Source organism: Curcuma longa, chromosome 1, assembly GCF_044706935.1.
Source record: "Curcuma longa cultivar G26 ecotype Majalengka, Jawa Barat chromosome 1, ITB_CL_G26_1.1, whole genome shotgun sequence".
In the NCBI taxonomy this organism is placed as follows: Eukaryota; Viridiplantae; Streptophyta; class Magnoliopsida; order Zingiberales; family Zingiberaceae; genus Curcuma; species Curcuma longa.
The window spans coordinates 24095177-24115391 of NC_133861.1; the positions used below are offsets into that span (position 1 = coordinate 24095177).

General features: G+C 37.4%; 3 protein-coding genes across 3 annotated transcripts; 2 read left to right on the plus strand and 1 right to left on the minus strand.

The window, feature by feature from the left end:
* Positions 1-285: 285 nt before the first annotated feature.
* Positions 286-17099, plus strand: LOC141826624 (uncharacterized). The gene is made up of 4 exons (XM_074713890.1): positions 286-350; positions 2332-3096; positions 15973-16465; positions 16994-17099. Exons 2-4 carry the CDS (start codon positions 2418-2420, stop codon positions 17097-17099), a joined length of 1278 nt encoding a protein of 425 aa, XP_074569991.1. The 5' UTR covers positions 286-350; positions 2332-2417.
* LOC141848319 (uncharacterized) lies at positions 4640-10010 on the plus strand. Its single transcript, XM_074736359.1, has 5 exons — positions 4640-4759; positions 8287-8542; positions 8640-9163; positions 9234-9459; positions 9541-10010. Exons 1-5 carry the CDS (start codon positions 4640-4642, stop codon positions 10008-10010), a joined length of 1596 nt encoding a protein of 531 aa, XP_074592460.1.
* Positions 12939-15513, minus strand: LOC141848346 (uncharacterized). The gene is made up of 5 exons (XM_074736379.1): positions 15451-15513; positions 14407-14694; positions 13786-14313; positions 13490-13715; positions 12939-13408 (listed from the first exon to the last, which is right to left on the minus strand). The coding sequence occupies exons 1-5, from the start codon at positions 15511-15513 to the stop codon at positions 12939-12941; spliced, it is 1575 nt and encodes a 524-aa protein (XP_074592480.1).
* Positions 17100-20215: the final 3116 nt, after the last annotated feature.

Sequence of the window (20215 nt, forward strand, 5' to 3'; positions counted from 1 at the left end):
TGGCAACCTACCTCACCTTTGGTATAGTAGTTAATGGGTGGGAACCTTTACCATCTTCCATTTCAACTTCCGATCATGATGATAGCTCACTGCTCTTTTTTATATTCCTCTATCATAACCTTACAGCCAGGTTCTAAACCCTAGGCACCAAAAACAATTCATCAGAAAGACAAAGGCCTTTCTTTTCTGTGTTTTTGTAAGGAGATCCAAGGTTTCAGTTTCTGCGGTTAGTTCAATTCCGTGCTATTGTTATTATGTTTTTTTCCTATGCATAATACTTAACAAGTAGATGTAGTCTGAAACTTTGATCTTTGTGGTCAGAAGAAGAACAGGGAGGTTGAGGGGTTGAGGTATGTCAATACGCCTTTTAAGTCCGCATTGCTTTTTTGCCTATAGAAAAGTTTAATCATTCATGCTTTCTATCTAAAAGTTCTGCTTTTCTCTTGGATTACGGTTGGATTTGGTAGATCCTTGTGTTTGCATGCATTGAGTGGTTTGAGCCTTTGAGAATGTTGTCTTAGAGCATCCTAAAAATTGAAAGCTAACAAGAAAGAATATGACTTGGAACATCAAACTGTTCCCTTTTCTTTTTGTTTCCTTATCTTTGTACCATTAGAGGTCGAACTTGTTGTGATCACCCTTGATTTCTCTCCTTCGATGGAAAGAGTATTAGATGACCACCATGCTGAAGTGATCTAAATGCACATAGATATATTGTATTACTGCTTTCGATCTGAGGTATTTCAATGTGGGATTGCAGATTTTCCTACTTGCCTAATGGTCGTACTTCCAGGTGATTGAAAGATGTTTATTTACATTGTAGTTAAGAAGTTCCTTACAATTAGTAATTAACTATGCTTCTTAACAAAGAAAAATGCTAATTTTGAGATAAACAAAAGCTTGACTTTTTCAGAATGTCTGCTGTTTTCCAAGAGCTTGTTTTCATGTTTCTTGTGATGCTAGATGTTCTTGGTACTCTTCTATGAGTAAGTTGGCAATCTAGTTTCTATATCCGCTTTGTTCAGCATCTCTGTTAAAACTTGGAAGATTGTTTTAGCTTCGAATTTGTAGTTCAGAAAGTTTCTGCATTTATTATGGCTTGTATGAACTGTGTTTTTATTGGCTGAGCCCCGGTTGTTGTTTGGTAACCGATCTGTTCCCACTTTCAAAGGTTTCCAATCAAATTCCCTGTATCCTGCTTTTGCAATATGATTTCTCAGATGCATTTTGTATATCGATGTTCTGTTGTATACACCTTAATCTCCTCATCATTATGTTGCTCTAAATTGTGTCATTATTGTATTTACTGTTTTTTGTTCATGAGATGAGATGCCTAGTTGTTTATGCATTACTGCAGCAAATTATCTCATTTATTTACAGAAAAATATTTAAATGTAGATACTTTTAAATACAATAATTGAGTTCCATCTTTTAAATACAAATTATCCATTAGAGAAACCCACTATCCCATCAATATTGAACAATAGAATTTGTTAGCGAGAGCTTATAGCGTATACTATTTTATACTATAGCCATCAAAAGTTTTTTATAGTTAGACAAGTTGAGTAGATTAGAGTTGAAGATGTAGGAAGAAAGAAAATATAAAGTTTAACATAATAAAAATATTACTAATGACATAGACTTGTTGATAAGAACCCTGTGGTTGACCCAAATTATTGGAAGTTATATCGGTTGTTGTTGTTGTTGATGATGATATAATTAAAATATGTTACTCTATATCCGTGTCAGATTCTCATGATTTCTCTAATGCATGACTTGTTTCTTGTGCCAATTCTCATTTTTGTTGCTCGAAGAGGATGTGAGGCTAAACTTTGCAGAGGACATTTGTATGCAATGTAAAGCATGTAGCAGCTGTTTCTTTTGCTTTTGTTTTGAATAGACTTGATGAGTACAACTGTAGAGAGTATACTCGATAAATTTCACAATGAACTATGTCTCATTGGTGATAATGCCAAATCTATAAATTGTGTCCGAAGTTTCTTGCTTGGTCAAGAAGTTGTTGTTCCTTAATGCCAAATTGGAGTCAGACATGGTTACTTGTAGTCAGTTTCTCACTTCCACTTTTGATTGTGTGCCAATGTGCTTCGTAGGAGAATTTCTCTTGGCATTTTTAGTTAAATAGAATGCCAAAAGCATTCATCTGTATCTCATCTGCTACATATTATGCTGACTTGCTTGTTATTTTGGGCAATGGTTGATTACTCCAGCAGTGACAGTTTGTTTCTAGTGCCTTTCGGTTTTCCATGGATTTACCTTTTCAAAGCATGTGTATTTCTTCGACTTGACCATAATCTATATGCTTGCTTTCAGATAGTGAATCAGCCTTTCATCTGTCTACTCATAATGAACTTGCATCAAAGTTCTTAAAGGATAGTGAGAATCAGTTAAGTACAATTATGCATCAAAATGATATCACATGTGAAGAAAGAACTGATCTAACAGAAAAGATCGAAAAGAGAAGCAAAGCTTTACCACTAGTTACGGAACTTGAATTTTCAAATAATACACAAGATAAAGATGGAGAATGCATTGAACCTCTATATGCTGTTACTCCTGAAAAAACTGGAACAGTTGGAGTCGACTCAGAGTTGTTTTCAGACAAAACTATCACTCATATTAATCTTCACGAGGTCATAGAAGGCAGAGATTGTCAAGTTATCAAAGATATATGTGTCGATGATGGTTTACATTCCTGTGAGAAAAATTTGTCTGAAAACACTGAGGTTAGCGAAAAAATGGCACATGGCTCCAGAAGTACTGAAACAAATTCAAATGATGCTCTCAGTCAAAAGATGGCAGATGGTTCTATACAAGTTCACGAAGAAACAGAGCTTATTTCTGTCGCTAGTTCTCATGCCATGGATGAAAAGTTATCATGGGGCTTGGGCTTCACCGAAATCAAAGAAATTCTGGATGAAAGCAACAAGGTATCCTATGGAAAGGTCACTTTGCAGCAGTTGTTTTCTCTCGGAGAGCTTGAAACCGATATCCAGGGCATTGCTGCAGGTGGGATCAGTGATGATAAAAAAAGTCTATATCAGAAGAAAAATGAACTGGTATCAGACTACAGCTGTGGTATAGTGTTGAACTATATTTTTTGTTCCTGTATTTGGATTTTAAATAAATTTCTTTAAAGGTTTTTTGCTTGTTTGAAACAAAAAATTCATACAAGAAGAAAACTGAACAGGTATCAAAAGTACAGTTGTGGTATAGTCATGAACTACACTTTCCCCCTGTATTTTGTGTTATAAGTTTTTAACTTTTAAATATATATTTTTAATTTTTTTAGCTTGTTTATAATTTTTATAGACTAAAGCCATTCTTTAAGTCTTGGCATAAAGGAGAATGCCATATAACCTGTTTTTAAATCTTAAAATCTAGAAAAAGAAAATTGCAGTCCATTATAGATACTTTTTACCTGTCTTAACCAATCTGAGCAATAGAATTTGAAGAGGAGCAGAAGCTGCACTCGTAAGGTTCATAAGGCTCATGAATAAAAGGAAAACAAAATGGATCTTAAGAATCATTTGTGAACAAAGACAATAGAAAAAATCATAGGGAACTAGAAGAAAATTGAGAACTGAGAAGTGGTAGGAAACGCAGTTTATCTTTTTCTTGAAAGACTAGTGAATCTTATACTAATTTCTCTTGCTGACTTAGATTATATATGTGCAATTTCTTGACCATAAATCTCATGTGGCATTTGTTTGTCAAAAATGAAATTGTTGGAACCATGTATTATAAATTGAAGGAGGGTATGTTTGTAATACCATACTCTATTAATAATATCCATATAAGATATTGAGGGATTACCTAGGGTTATTCATTGAGAATAATCTCCTATCACATGGCATCAAAGCCACTCCTAATACTCTCTCGTTGTTCATCCTTTGTGCCTGCATATCTATTCATGTGAGGCTTCCTTCATCTCGGAGTTTGTTTGGATTTAGCATCTCCTACCTTTGGCATGCCTCCTTGTTGCCACAATGCCTTTGTGCATCTACTAACCAGGCCCTCTCTGCATGAGCATGCACACTCTGCTTGCGCCCTTATCACCATAGCGCCCATGCATATTTGTCAACTGTGTCCCATCTGCACGATTGTGTGCCCTGCACATGACTCTGGAACTTTCGCCTTCTCACTATGCGATTACGTGACCTCTACTGCTTACTATGCGATCTTTGCCCATCATAACATTGTTGTTGGACATTACCACACATTTGATTGTTTCGACTGCTAGTATTAGTTTAGGTAGTGCTACTCAAATATCATAATCTTTTGTTATTTCTTCGTGCATCCCATTATGATTGTATCCACTACTTCTGCATTCATGACGATCACATTGTATAAGTTCAATGATTGTAATTATACTTCCTAGGCAATGGTCGTTCCTGTATGGTTATGAGTCAAGGCGAACTAGAGCAGCTTAGTACTCATGTTGTTGAGATCCCTATGTCTAGTCACTCTTCATGGGAGTGGATAGATTATGTGGTAGTTAATTGATGCTATGAGCATTTCCTGTTGTTATGCTTTTTATTACGAAACATGAATATAGACTAGAGCTCTTTATTTGGGGACATTTCGTGGGTTGACTACTCTTGTTAATCATTTCCACACTATGACGACTAACTTCAAAGACATTCTTTTGGTCACTTCAAATATCCGAGAGATACAAGATCGCATTGGCCAATTATTCACCATTATGTATCATTTTGCTTATCTTGGATTGGATGAGTTGGTGAGCTATTATATTGACGGATTACTCACCACTATGTTTCACATTGTTCTCTCCGATTGAACTATTGAGGTCATAGATCTTTGTAAGATCCTTTGTTCCTCCTCTATTTGATGTGTACATGTGGATGTTGTGTGCCACAATTATTGCTCCACTCTCTTATGACCCCGTGATAGATTGAGCTGCTTTGGTGGTTGACTCGTCTTTTGGAGGATCACATAATGGGTTTTGGGGCTAACAACTAGGTTGAGGTGATCCTTCTTAAGAATAGAACAGACCCAAGTGTATTCACTGTGGAAAGTTTGGGCATGCCAATGATACATGCTACTTCATCAGTCCATGGTTTCCCTTTTAGTCACTCATTTCACATTACCTGTGTTCCTCACTTTAGCACTCCTTGGCTAGCTTAGACAAGTTCCACTATCATAGTCCCTGCAAAAGACTATTCTCAGGTTCTCTAGCTTTAAGCGTCAACTAGTACATCATTTTAGTCAGCTACCTGATTGGCCTATGGAGGCACTTTCACTACTTGCATAACCTATTCTTCTCAAGATTCTCCTTGGATTCTAAACTCAAATGCCTCTAAGCATATTTCTGGTAATGAATTCATTTTCTCTAATCTTAGAACATCATAATTCCCTACCAATGTCACAATAGTTGATGTGTCTCATTCATCGATTAAGGCTATTGGTGATATGACTCTTTTTCGTATATTTCATTTCTACCATATTTTATATTCTTGAATTCCCACTAAGCTTGTTTGTTAGTAAACTTACTGTATCTTTGAATTATGTTGTTATAGTGAATGTCACTTCTATTTCTATTCATAATTTGAGGACTAGCAAAGCATAGGGCATGAGTTTTATCGACTTTATTTGCTAGATGTGCTTGCAAGATTGTCATTTCTTTTGGCTACACCCTCTTCTCTCTAGATCCACAATCGCCTTGGTAACCTTGGTGTTCAACACTTGAAGCTAACGGTTTCAAGCCTTTCCAATCTTCAAACTCTTTATTGTGAATTTTATCAATTTGGTAAACATGTTAGGTCATTTTTTTCCTAGGAGTGTTCATAAACGTATTTCTATACCATTTTCTTTGGTTCATTCAGATATTTGGGGTCCTAGTCATTTCAATCCAACTTTACATTTCAAGTATTTTATAACATTAATCAATGACTATTCTTGAATGACATGATGTTTCTTAGTAAAGGATCTTGAACTATTTTCTATATTTTGCTCTTTCTACGTTGTAGTTTACAACTAGTTTGTAGCATCTATAAAGTTTTACGTAGTGATAATGCTAAGAAGTACTTTTCTTACTTATTTCAATCATTCCTCCTAAACAAGGGTATTCTTCATCAATCTTTGTGTCCACTTAACCATTAGCAGAATGGTGTAGCAAAGTGAAAAAGAAAGACCTAGCTGAGATTTTTCAAACTCTCTTATTACACATGCATGTTCCTCTTTCCTTTCAGACTGATGCTCTCTTTATTCCTTGTCATCTTGTTAAGTGTGTCATCCTCCACTCTCCATAGATAGAGTCCCTTTACTATTCTCTTTCTACAAGAGGCTATGTACACTATTCCACTGAGGGTATTTGGTTGTGCTTGTTTTGTTCAGTGATTTTCTCTAGGACATGGTAACTTATCTCCCAGGTCCATCAAATGTGTTTTTATCGGGCACTCTGAGGTCTCACTCTAGAAGGGATCCAGTTGTTATTATCCTTAGTTATGCTAAGCCTTTATCTCAACTGATGTGACTTTCTTTGAGACTACTCCCTTCTGTTCCTCTATGTCATTTCTATCGACTAATTCGTATACTGTTATCTTTTTTCATACCTCCTATGGATATTCTTATGCCTTTTGTTGTTGAGGCTTCCTCATCTAGTGCACCTACTTTATGGGTGTATAGCTGAAGTTGATGCAACGAAGATGCTCCAATGGCTCCTCTAGACACTGCCATACCTTCATCATCTACTATCATCTTAGACCTTTCTAATTTGGATCTTTCCATCGCCTTTTGCAAAGGTACTTGAAAATGCTCTACTTTGCATCCACTCTTTCATTTTTTATCTTATACTTCATTATCACGTAGCTACCCGAACTTTGTATCTTCCTTGTCCTCATAATTTGTTCTTAGAAATGTCTCAAAATGTCTCTTAGATCTCAATTAGAGGTGGGCTATGATTGACGAAATGAATGCACTTTACTCCAATGACAATTAGGAATTAGTACCTCTTTTGGGAGAAAAATCAACTGTGGAGATGTCGATGGGTCTTCACACTTATGTGTTCTCTAGATGAATCTGTAGATCGCCTCAAAAGTTGTTTAGTGGCAAAAGGGTACACACAAATTTATAACATTGATTATCTAGATACCTTTCTCTGGTGGTCAACATCACTTCAATTTATATCTTCCTCTCCCTGGCTGCTACTTTCCATTAGCCTCCATCAGTTTGACATCAAAAATATCTTTTTCTTCATAACGATCTTTCAGATGAAGTTTATATGCAACAACGCATTCGGTTTGCTACTGAGGGGTAGACTCGCCTTGTGTATAAGCCAAAGAAATCATCGTACGAACTGTAAAAATCTATAAGAGCATGGTTTGAAAAGATTAGTTTAAATCTTCTTTAATATAGCACAAATAGGAGTGTTACATATAGACAGTCTTAAACCTTGACTCTCAGTGAGAGAAGTGTATCCTTTGCCTTGCGTGTAAACTAAAGAAATTATTGTACAGACCAAAGTAATCTCTAAGAGCATGATTTAGAAAGTTTAGTTCTACTCTTCTTCAATATAGTATGAACAGGAGTGCTATAAATAGTCGGTCTTCTACCTTGTCTCGATTAGGGAAATGTATCTTTCTTATTTTATATAGGGATGACATTATTATTAATGGTGATGACACTGGTGGAATTACATGATTGAAAGATTATCTTTTTTAATAGTTCCAAACTAAGGATTTAGGTGACCTCAAGTACTTTTGGGGCATAAAATTGCTCCTTCAAGAGATATCTACATTTCACAATGCAAGTGTGTACTAGATATGTTTATGGAGATTAGCATGTTGGATGATGAACCATATTCCATTGGATCTTAATGTGAGATTAGTACCATGATAGTGGGAGTTCCGGGAAGATATAGAAGATTGGTAGGAAAACTTAGAAGACTAATAGGAAAACTGATATCTCATTTGTTAGTGTGATTAGTCCAGTTTTGGAGAATCCATGTCATGGTCAGTGGGAAGCAACTACAAGAATTCTAAGGCTGCGTTTGGAAATGAGGGACAGGACATAAATACAGAGACAGATTAGATTTTTTGTCTCTGTCCCCGTTTGATTTTGAGAGACAAGTACAAAAATTAAAGTTTTGTCTCCGTCTCTGTCGCCATGCAACCCAAATTCGTGTCCATCCTAAAACTGGAGACACCGCAACTTGCACGGAGACAGAAGAATTAAATTCCCATTTTACCCACAAAACCCTCGGTCTGCATCTTCACACCGCAATTTTGTTGTTCGCACCCGTCAAAGGCACCTTCCGCCTACTGGTCTGCATCTTCCGCCGTCGCCTACTGGTCTGCATCTTCCGCCGTTCGCAGAAAGACCGAGGGCGTGACAAAACCCTCGGTCTGCATCTTCACGCGCCGCCGTTCGCACCCTCCACCTGACTCGTCAAAGGAAGGCGCCGCCGTCTGCATCTTCACGCGCCGCCGTTCGCACCTTCCGCCGTTCGCACCTTCCGTCGTCTGCATCTTCACGCGCCGCCGTTCGCACCTTCCGCCTACTGGTCTGCATCTTACTTTGTTTCATCTGTATTGTTTTATCGGTTGTGAAAGGGCATACATCTGATCTTTCGTATCTGAATTTTGTTGTTTCATAGGAAGGAATTGACAGTATGGAGCAAATTAAACAATCTGTTGCTTCCTATTTAATGATGAGATTTCAGATCGACACATTGATGCTAATTGTTTTAATTACTATGTTTGTATACACCAAGAAGAGAATAAGTCGTAATAATTCTTTGACACTCAGTCAAAGGATTAATAGTGTCTCGCTCAGACGAGATGCACTTGAGCGTATTATTGGAGTGGGTGATAGGAATTGCATTTGGGAGTTAAGGATGAATGTAAATGCATTTGCCATATTGTGTGAGCTGCTTAAAGTTAAAGGTGGGTTAACTGAAGATGGTCGAGTAAGCATAGCTGAGCAAATTATAATATTTTTAATCATACTAGGTCATCATAAAAAGAATCGCAGCTTACAAGTTAGGTTCTATAGGTCAGGGGAAACTATTAGTAGATATTTTAACAGGGTCTTGTACTCTATCATACGTGTGCAAAGCCTTTTATTTGCCAAGGCTGAACCTGTTCTAGAGGGTTGCGTTGATCCGAGGTGGAAATGGTTTAAGGTAACTTCAATATATCTAACTTGTTGAGTCATTACCATTCGCTATAAAACCTGATATTTCTTTATTATAGGGTTGTCTAGGAGCATTAGATGGCACGTACATAGATGTTTCTGTCCCCGAAGCAGATAAACCAAGATTTCGAACAAGAAAGGGTAGAATTTCTACAAATGTCTTGGGAGTATGCAACCGAGATATGAATTTTGTTTATGTGCTTAGTGGTTGGGAAGGATCAGCATCTGATTCGAGAATACTACGAGACGCTATTGGACGACGTAATAGCCTCCAAATACCACTTGGTATGTCAAAAAACAAATAATATTATATTACTGATTATATATATTAACTACTGTATATAATAATTTTCTTTTGATTTGTAGGTAGTTATTATTTAGTTGATGTTGGTTACACAAATGGTCAGGGTTTCCTAGCACCATATAGAGGTACTCGATATCACGTGCAAGAATGGGCTCAAGGTTCGCGTGCACCTCAAAATTATCAAGAGTACTTTAACAAGAAGCACTCCTCAGCTAGGAACATAATTGAACGCTGTTTTGGGTTGCTTAAGAAGAGATGGACCATTTTGAGGAGCCCTTCATTTTATCCAATTAAGACACAAAATCGGATTATCATTGCATGTTGTCTGCTTCAAAATTTTATACGAATGAATATGGATAGTGATCCTGAAGAAAACACAACCATTGAACCTGAGCATATGCCTGTAGGAGAGGATTTTTCCAATGTCGAGGTGATTGAAAGTGTAGAAAGTAGCAATGAATGGACTCAACGGCGGGAGACCCTAGCAATTGAAATGTTCGAAGAGTGGAGAAGGAATCGTACTGCATTTTGATATTTAGTTGAAATTTAAAATTGTAATAAACTAGCACACTTTGCAATAACTGTTTTATTTTTTGTTATTGGATTTAGTTTACTGTTATATTTCTTAATAATTTGTTCGAAATAGTTGCTTACTAGTTGATAAATCGTTTGTGAAATATTTGTGCAAAGAATAACAAGAAATGGATAGCAAACGCACATGGACAAACGAGGAAACACTTGCATTTGTTGGTTTCATGGAGGAGATGGTTATAGAAGGGCAGCGAGCTGATGCTGGACAATTTAAACCAGGTGTTTTTCCAAAGCTTGCTATAAAAATGAATGAAAAATTCCCTGGATCTGGGTTTACAGCTAAACATTGTAAGAACAAACAAAAAAGGCTGAAAGAGAAATACCAATCAGCTTCAGACATGCTTGCTTGTAGTGGGTTTGGATGGAATGATGAGAAACAAACTGTGGAAGTGGATAGCAAACAAGTTCTAGAGCTCTGGATTAAGGTTTGATATACTATTATGACTATGTTTGCAAGATATACATGCATGCATCTTATTTCTCACTTATGTTTTGCATATTTTTTTTGCAGCAACATCCACTGAGGTTCTACACTCCCGGGAAACCATTTCCACTTTTCACTCGTTTGGGGACAATATTTGGAAAGGATAGAGCAACAGGGAGTTATGCCATCAGTGGAAATGATGCAGCTGAGCAGCTAGATACAGAGAATGAAGAAATAACTCTCCACTTCAATGATTTTGTTAATGATGTTGATATGTTTGAAAGTGACCCTCCACTTCAAACTAACTCTCCACTTCAAACTAATGCATCAATGGCTTCATCAAGTGAAGGAATTCAACGGAAATTTACTTCAACAAAAAAAAAGGAAAAAGAATTTGAGATCTTCCAAGAGTTGGCTCAAACTGTGAGGTTTGCTGTGGAGCAACAGGGAAAGCATGTCCAAGTTCTTGCCAAAGCTATGGCAGGGATTAATGAGGAGGTGAAGCTTGGTGAAACCCTGCAAGATCTTGGCTTCAACGATGATGAAGTAGTTCTAGTGGGGCTTAAGTTCTCGCAGAATCCTCAATTGCAGATAACCTTTTGGAGTTTAACTGAGAACCAAAGGCGTGCATTTGCTAGAGCTATAATCCATAGTTAGTCATGTTCACTATCAATTATGCTATTTTGGATAAGTCATGTTCATAATTAGTCTAACTTTGGATGTACTTACTAAGTAGTGTCAAGTTTTATAGTTAATGTGACTAAAAATTTGACTTTATTTTGTCACTCAAATGGGTATATGTTTATGTTGCCCTTATGAATTTAATGCATTAATCAAGCGTGTGATGCTTTTATAGTCCACATTGTGATGCTCTTATTTGCCTGTCATTGTGATGCTTTCAAGGATTAGCCTTTTCCATGATTTAGACGATACTTATTAGCTTAATTTGGAAATATTGTTGTAGCAATCATGTATCTTGTTTCTGAAAGATTTTGTAATGTTATTATTACTGCAAAGGCCATACAGCTCTGATAAGTATCGTCTAAATCATGGAAAAGGCTAATCCTTGAAAGCATCACAATGACAGGCAAAAAAGCATCACAATGTGGACTATAAAAGCATCACACGCTTGATTAATGCATTAAATTCATAAGGGCAACATAAACATATACCCATTTGAGTGACAAAATAAAGTCAAATTTTTAGTCACATTAACTATAAAACTTGACACTTAGTAAGTACATCCAAAGTTAGACTAATTATGAACATGACTTATCCAAAATAGCATAATTGATAGTGAACATGACTAACTATGGATTATAGCTCTAGCAAATGCACACCTTTGGTTCTCAGTTAAACTCCAAAAGGTTATCTGCAATTGAGGATTCTGCGAGAACTTAAGCCCCACTAGAACTACTTCATCATCGTTGAAGCCAAGATCTTGCAGGGTTTCACCAAGCTTCACCTCCTCATTAATCCCTGCCATAGCTTTGGCAAGAACTTGGACATGCTTTCCCTGTTGCTCCACAGCAAACCTCACAGTTTGAGCCAACTCTTGGAACATCTCAAATTCTTTTTCCTTTTTTTTTGTTGAAGTAAATTTCCGTTGAATTCCTTCACTTGATGAAACCATTGATGTATTAGTTTGAAGTGGAGAGTTAGTTTGAAGTGGAGGGTCACTTTCAAACATATCAACATCATTGACAAAATCATTGAAGTGGAGAGTTATTTCTTCATTCTCTGTATCTAGCTGCTCAGCTGCATCATTTCCACTGATGGCATAACTCCCTGTTGCTCTATCCTTTCCAAATATTGTCCCCAAACGAGTGAAAAGTGGAAATGGTTTCCCGGGAGTGTAGAACCTCAGTGGATGTTGCTGCAAAAAAAAATGCAAAACATAAGTGAGAAATAAGATGCATGCATGTATATCTTGCAAACATAGTCATAATAGTATATCAAACCTTAATCCAGAGCTCTAGAACTTGTTTGCTATCCACTTCCACAGTTTGTTTCTCATCATTCCATCCAAACCCACTACAAGCAAGCATGTCTGAAGCTGATTGGTATTTCTCTTTCAGCCTTTTTTGTTTGTTCTTACAATGTTTAGCTGTAAACCCAGATCCAGGGAATTTTTCATTCATTTTTATAGCAAGCTTTGGAAAAACACCTGGTTTAAATTGTCCAGCATCAGCTCGCTGCCCTTCTATAACCATCTCCTCCATGAAACCAACAAATGCAAGTGTTTCCTCGTCTGTCCATGTGCGTTTGCTATCCATTTCTTGTTATTCTTTGCACAAATATTTCACAAACGATTTATCAACTAGTAAGCAACTATTTCGAACAAATTATTAAGAAATATAACAGTAAACTAAATCCAATAACAAAAAATAAAACAGTTATTGCAAAGTGTGCTAGTTTATTACAATTTTAAATTTCAACTAAATATCAAAATGCAGTACGATTCCTTCTCCACTCTTCGAACATTTCAATTGCTAGGGTCTCCCGCCGTTGAGTCCATTCATTGCTACTTTCTACACTTTCAATCACCTCGACATTGGAAAAATCCTCTCCTACAGGCATATGCTCAGGTTCAATGGTTGTGTTTTCTTCAGGATCACTATCCATATTCATTCGTATAAAATTTTGAAGCAGACAACATGCAATGATAATCCGATTTTGTGTCTTAATTGGATAAAATGAAGGGCTCCTCAAAATGGTCCATCTCTTCTTAAGCAACCCAAAACAGCGTTCAATTATGTTCCTAGCTGAGGAGTGCTTCTTGTTAAAGTACTCTTGATAATTTTGAGGTGCACGCGAACCTTGAGCCCATTCTTGCACGTGATATCGAGTACCTCTATATGGTGCTAGGAAACCCTGACCATTTGTGTAACCAACATCAACTAAATAATAACTACCTACAAATCAAAAGAAAATTATTATATACAGTAGTTAATATATATAATCAGTAATATAATATTATTTGTTTTTTGACATACCAAGTGGTATTTGGAGGCTATTACGTCGTCCAATAGCGTCTCGTAGTATTCTCGAATCAGATGCTGATCCTTCCCAACCACTAAGCACATAAACAAAATTCATATCTCGGTTGCATACTCCCAAGACATTTGTAGAAATTCTACCCTTTCTTGTTCGAAATCTTGGTTTATCTGCTTCGGGGACAGAAACATCTATGTACGTGCCATCTAATGCTCCTAGACAACCCTATAATAAAGAAATATCAGGTTTTATAGCGAATGGTAATGACTCAACAAGTTAGATATATTGAAGTTACCTTAAACCATTTCCACCTCGGATCAACGCAACCCTCTAGAACAGGTTCAGCCTTGGCAAATAAAAGGCTTTGCACACGTATGATAGAGTACAAGACCCTGTTAAAATATCTACTAATAGTTTCCCCTGACCTATAGAACCTAACTTGTAAGCTGCGATTCTTTTTATGATGACCTAGTATGATTAAAAATATTATAATTTGCTCAGCTATGCTTACTCGACCATCTTCAGTTAACCCACCTTTAACTTTAAGCAGCTCACACAATATGACAAATGCATTTACATTCATCCTTAACTCCCAAATGCAATTCCTATCACCCACTCCAATAATACGCTCAAGTGCATCTCGTCTGAGCGAGACACTATTAATCCTTTGACTGAGTGTCAAAGAATTATTACGACTTATTCTCTTCTTGGTGTATACAAACATAGTAATTAAAACAATTAGCATCAATGTGTCGATCTGAAATCTCATCATTAAATAGGAAGCAACAGATTGTTTAATTTGCTCCATACTGTCAATTCCTTCCTATGAAACAACAAAATTCAGATACGAAAGATCAGATGTATGCCCTTTCACAACCGATAAAACAATACAGATGAAACAAAGTAAGATGCAGACCAGTAGGCGGAAGGTGCGAACGGCGGCGCGTGAAGATGCAGACGGCGGAAGGTGCGAACGGCGGAAGGTGCGAACGGCGGTGCGTGAAGATGCAGACGACGGAAGGTGCGAACGGCGGAAGGTGCGAACGGCGACGCCTTCCTTTGACGAGTCAGGTGGAGGGTGCGAACGGCGGTGCGTGAAGATGCAGACCGAGGGTTTTGTCACGCCCTCGGTCTTTCTGCGAACGGCGGAAGATGCAGACCAGTAGGCGACGGCGGAAGATGCAGACCAGTAGGCGGAAGGTGCCTTTGACGGGTGCGAACAACAAAATTGCGGTGTGAAGATGCAGACCGAGGGTTTTGTGGGTAAAATGGGAATTTAATTCTTCTGTCTCCGTGCAAGTTGCGGTGTCTCCAGTTTTAGGATGGACACGAATTTGGGTTGCATGGCGACAGAGACGGAGACAAAACTTTAATTTTTGTACCTGTCTCTCAAAATCAAACGGGGACAGAGACAAAAAATTTAATCTGTCTCTGTATTTATGTCCTGTCCCTCATTTCCAAATGCAGCCTAAGAAAGGTCTTTTGTTCTGTGACTGAACAGAGGTCATCTCAGGTACTCGGATAGAGATTGGGCAGGATCTTACAAATGTTCTACTTTTGGTTATTGTGTCCTCTTGGGAGGTAATGTTATATCCTGGAAGACAAAGAAACAAGATCGAGAGGGAGGCAGAATACAAAATTATGACCATAGTAACATGTGAACTCATTTTGGTAAAACATTTTATGACTGAGCTAAGATTTACTCCTATAGAGCCAATGAAGCTTTATAATCAAACTGCTATGCACATTACTTTGAACCCCTTATTCTGAGAGAGGATAAAGCATATAGCGCTATAGTGCTTGATTGTCACTTTATTAGAGAAAGTCCAATCAAATGAGATTGTCACTTCCTTTATCAGTTTTAATGATCATTTAGTAGATTTGCTCACTAAATCATTGAGGGCTTGGGGTGTCAATACAATTATAACAAGTTGGGCTTCAACAATATATTTGAACCAACTTTAGGAAGAGCATTGAGACTCGTGTAAATATGTAACTCACGAGGGTGTATTCCTAATACCATAGTCTATCAATAAGATTTACATAAGGTAGTGGAAGACTACCTAGAGTTATTCATTCAGAATAATCCTCATCCCCAGAAATGATAAGCGAAATTCCACTTATTTCCCTTCCAGCTTTAGTTTCTTATAGACTCATCTTTTTTGCTTCTTAATTGATTTGAGTTGACTGACTAATAAATAATTATATTCATTGAATCTTATGGCTTACTCACTAGCAATATCTCATTTCTAGTTTTTTATTTTCATATTTTGGTTCTTTAGTATTTACTGATATTTACAATTTACATATGTTTATCAGTTATTTATGAGAATGGTGATTCTTTCTTTGTCTAATTATATCAATAATATGAACAATGAGTGAGCATATCGTATTTCAAAGTTACCATAGAGTTCGTGTTCAGCTTCAAAACAATAACAACCAAAACAATAGACAATTATGGAATTCATGTTGTCTATAACAGGTAAGACTGGAGGCTACAGCTTGGCATTTGAAGCCGGTGATCCATGTGAAACTAGTACGGATATAGAAAATTATGGCAGCATTGTAAAAGATAATTCAGGGAAGAAATCCTTTTCAGCCACAAGTGTGCCTATTGATATTGAAGCTTCCGAAAATGATGGCATGGAAAATAATTCTCCTGATGATCAGGTGCAAATACCAAATACTTCTGATTTTAAGTCTGGAGCAGAAGCAGCAGTCATAAGTGGAACAGGAAAGGATGAAACAATTATTAACAATGCTCAACATCATTCTGTATCTGAAATCACATTTTATGATGCCGCGACCACTTCTGATCAAAGAATGTTTTATCACAATAACCATGGAGATTCAAACTTCACCGACCCTTCTTTATCTGGCCCCAGAGGAACTTCTGGACACCTTGCTTATTCTGGTAGCATTTCTCTTCGGTCTGATAGTAGCACAACCAGCACCCGTTCCTTTGCATTCCCAGTGTAAGTTTTCTTTTTATATCGACTTGCAATTTTTCAGGTTAGACAGATAAAGCATTGCATTGATTGATGGCTAAATTTGTTTGCTCAGTCACCAATTGTTCATCTGGAAGCTCTATGATTCTATCTTGTGCTGCATAGCTAACTGTGATCATCATTGTTCATCTGAAAGCTCTATGAGTCCATCCTGTGCTATGTCGATAATTGAAATCATCATGAAGAATAAGCCTTCCTAGGGAAAATTGAACAGTGAGCATGAGCTTAAACTACAGCTTAAATGTAATTGATCATGCTGTAATACTCATATTCATGGCGTGCCTCGCTTTCGAGTTTTCCAACTTAAATAAGTTTGTGTGAATAAAATAGTGTTCACAGACAGCTTTCTGATACTTTCTTGGAGTTTCATTATGCTACTTAAGTCCTGTCATCAGATTCAACAAACATTCCAAGTGATTATTTTCCTTTTGTGTTGTTTTGAGATATTATTTGTCCCCCAGAGAATACTACTGACATTAGTTTGTCTATTTCCAGATTGCAAAGAGAGTGGAACACTAGCCCTGTAAAAATGGCAAAGGCGAGCCAGAGCGGTCGGGGGAAAAGATGGTGGAGAAAGGTTCTTTCATGCTGTAGATGTTGAAGATCTTTCAATTTTCCATGTTAATTCTCTCTCGAGTTCCTCTGTTTGTTCCACCTCTCCTCGTTCGCGCTTGCAGTAGCATTGGATTGTGGATTGATGTGATTTAGAGTTGTAGGACATTCTTGTTCTTTTGTAGCAAGGACATTCTTGTTCTTCTTGCTGATATGTATCATTGTCGATCAAAGAAAGAATGTAGCTGACTATGTAGACACTGAGATTCTATGAAATTGAGTGAGTTGATTCATGTTTTATCCTTACTCTTGTTTCCTTTTCTTGGTTGTACCTGGAGATGCAAAGAATGAACAAGGAAGCAACCTTTTGACATTTGTTTTTCATTTATTTGTGATCAGAGAAAGAGTTTAAAGTTGTAGAGAACTCCATTAGTGTTAAAGGTTTGATCTACATATTATTATGTAAGACTTGTAAATCTTGTATTCACAAGATCGTAAAGAACATTTGATTGAGGGAGATTTAAGTTTTGAGATATTATAATTTTTTATTTGAATTGAATCACAAAATTTTTAATATATTAAATTAAAATTTATTTAAAAATATACATTTGTTATTGGATGTAATTCATAATGACTTAGTTTTACGTTTAAAAAAAATATCGTTTAAAATTTTTTAGAAGAGATAAATCGAGAAGTTATGACTGACCATTACAAGGAAGGATATTGTTTCAATTTTGAAAGATCATAATTTTTTATTCAAATTGAATCACAAAATTTTTAATATATTTAATCAAAATTTATTTAGAGATGTATATTTTTTATTGGATGTAATTCATAATGACTTAGTTTTAAGTTTAAAAAAAATATCGTTCAAAATTTTTTTTGAGGAGGTAAATCAAAAAATTGTTGCAGTTGAGGAGGTAAATCGAAAAGATGTTGCAATTGATCACTACAAGGAAGAATATTACCTCAATTTTACCAAGATTCGATCCTTATTCACTTCAATAAATTTATTCCGTAGTATTCAATTGAATTATGTCTCGATGACATTTTTGAAACTTTAGAATAATTACTTCATTTGTCTTAATTTTTCTCATGGCCTTTACTTATTTTTTATTATTTCAATTAAATTTTGGATAATAATAAATATTTAAAAGAATAATAAGCAAATCTTCTGAATATATAAATTTGTATTCTGAAAAAATCTTCTATCTTCAAAATTAATTAATCAAACATCTGAATTATAAAAATAAATAAATAAATTTTAATTTTCAATGCAATTAAATTTAGATTTATCCTTTCAATTAAATTCAGTTTAATTCTATTGTTGCAATCGCATTCAACTTTTTAATTGCAAGTTTTAATTTTTGGTTTCAGTTGAAAATTTTGGTGAACTATCTATTCGTCCCTGTTTCCCTCAAATCGATGAAGTTGAAAACTGAAAATGTTGTAGCACAAATTCATGATATTGAAATCGAAATGCGAGCGATCAAAGCATGCAATCTGAGATTATTGTGTCTGATCGAGGATGGTGGTGCATCGGAATCAAGCGAAATCGAGTGCGGGATCGGCGACGTCCCAGTCGCCTTGGCTCCAGCACGCCGCTGCGGCCGTCGGGTCCTCCGCCACGGGCTGACCGTAGGGCGTTGGATCCACCGACGCACCGGACCATCGCATCCCGGCGAGGAGCGCCGGATCCAAGAAACCACCCGGCGGCGTCGCAACGTCATCCACCGTTGTCTGCGGAAATTGGATGGGAGTCGGTGGCGGAGGCAGCAATCGTGCCTGATCCATGAACTCCAGTGGTGCTTCCGTCAGTAGATGATGCAGAGGGATCGGCATCGCTGCCTGGTGCATCAACATCGTCGGCGCTAGGATCTCCTCGTTCCCAATCGCCATCGGCCGAGACCGGAATGAAATCGGCGGCGGAGCAGAGAAGCTGCTGAAATCGAGCGTCGCTGGAGCCGACACGGACGAGGCTATTGTTTCGGCGAAGATCTCCGCTTCGTGGATCAGCAGGGACGGAGTCTCCGTGGCCGTTGCCTGGTTGAAGTCTGGTTCGGGGCTAGGTATAGAGTCAGGATTAGAGACCAAGGCTACTGAATTGGGGCCGTCGGCGGAGGGGCGGCCTGAGGGAAGCAGATCCTTTTCGGAGGGGAGCCCTGCGGAGCACTTTGACGATGAGACGGAGGAGCGCTTGGACCTTCGGCAACCGCCACCGACTGGGATGTTACGGAGGACGCCGCCTTTGGTCCAGTAGCGGCGGCAAGCCTTGCAGAAGTAGCGGGGCTGGGCAAGATTGTAGTTGTTGTAGTAGCAGAACTTGGTGTTGGCGGAGTTGCAGCGCGGGCATTTAAGAGCGGTGGGTGGCGACGGGTTGCCACGGACCTGGTAGCGCCTCTCTCCGGCGCCGCTGCCGAAGTGGCCGCCGGCGACGCCCGTGATCGCCCCGAAGTTGTTCATTCAAATTGGACTATAGAAAGTTCCAGAAATATCCACTGCAGAGCGCTCAGGTAAGAAATCTTCCTTCTCCTCTTTGATTACACTTTGCTTCCTTTCTCTCTAGATTCTCATCTAGAAGTAGCAGTAGCATACTTCTTCATTGGAACACACTTGTTTTTCTGAAGTAGCCTGTTGGCTCAGTTGCAAATATCTTGTGCTCTTCTTGTTGAATGTTTGTTTTATTCTAAGCCACTTCTTGCCCTCCTTAGATCATTCTTTTAAAGACTCAACCCAACCAACCGATCTGATTGGAAAATCAAAACCGAGTTGTGACCCGGCGAGTTGGACTGAGTTGGACAAGAATGAGAATGAGACATTAGTAAACTGATATGAGAGAACTGTAAGGATTATGACTCTTGAAGCTTTAGCAGCATTCACATCTAGAAAATAAACTAAATGAAACTAAAAGAGAGAGAAGATGATTGTCATGAACTTTGAATAAACTAAAAAAAGAGAGAAGATGATTGTCATGAACTATGAATAATCTTTTCTACAATTTGAAGCACTTTTTTTTCTCCTTAATACAGCATGATCTTTGATATATAATCCTCTAGCAGTATGTATACGATATGCTAAGGGAACAATCTAGATACATGAACTAAATTCTCAAATGACAATTTGAATTTGACAGCATTTTAACAATTACAATAACTGAAATTAGAA

Coding starts and splice junctions, on each gene's coding strand:
- LOC141848346 (XM_074736379.1), bottom strand. CDS start 15,513: ATGGTATTAGGAATACACCCTCGTGAGTTACATATTTACACGAGTCTC. Junction 14,695..15,450: donor GTCTCAATGCTCTTCCTAAA/GTTGGTTCAAAT, acceptor CACCCGTCAAAG/GCACCTTCCGCCTACTGGTC. Junction 13,409..13,489: donor TAGCCTCCAAATACCACTTG/GTATGTCAAAAA, acceptor TTTGATTTGTAG/GTAGTTATTATTTAGTTGAT.
- LOC141848319 (XM_074736359.1), top strand. CDS start 4,640: ATGACGACTAACTTCAAAGACATTCTTTTGGTCACTTCAAATATCCGA. Junction 4,760..8,286: donor ATCTTGGATTGGATGAGTTG/GTGAGCTATTAT, acceptor CACCCGTCAAAG/GCACCTTCCGCCTACTGGTC. Junction 9,164..9,233: donor CGAGGTGGAAATGGTTTAAG/GTAACTTCAATA, acceptor TCTTTATTATAG/GGTTGTCTAGGAGCATTAGA.
- LOC141826624 (XM_074713890.1), top strand. CDS start 2,418: ATGCATCAAAATGATATCACATGTGAAGAAAGAACTGATCTAACAGAA. Junction 3,097..15,972: donor GGTATCAGACTACAGCTGTG/GTATAGTGTTGA, acceptor TGTCTATAACAG/GTAAGACTGGAGGCTACAGC. Junction 16,466..16,993: donor CGTTCCTTTGCATTCCCAGT/GTAAGTTTTCTT, acceptor GTCTATTTCCAG/ATTGCAAAGAGAGTGGAACA.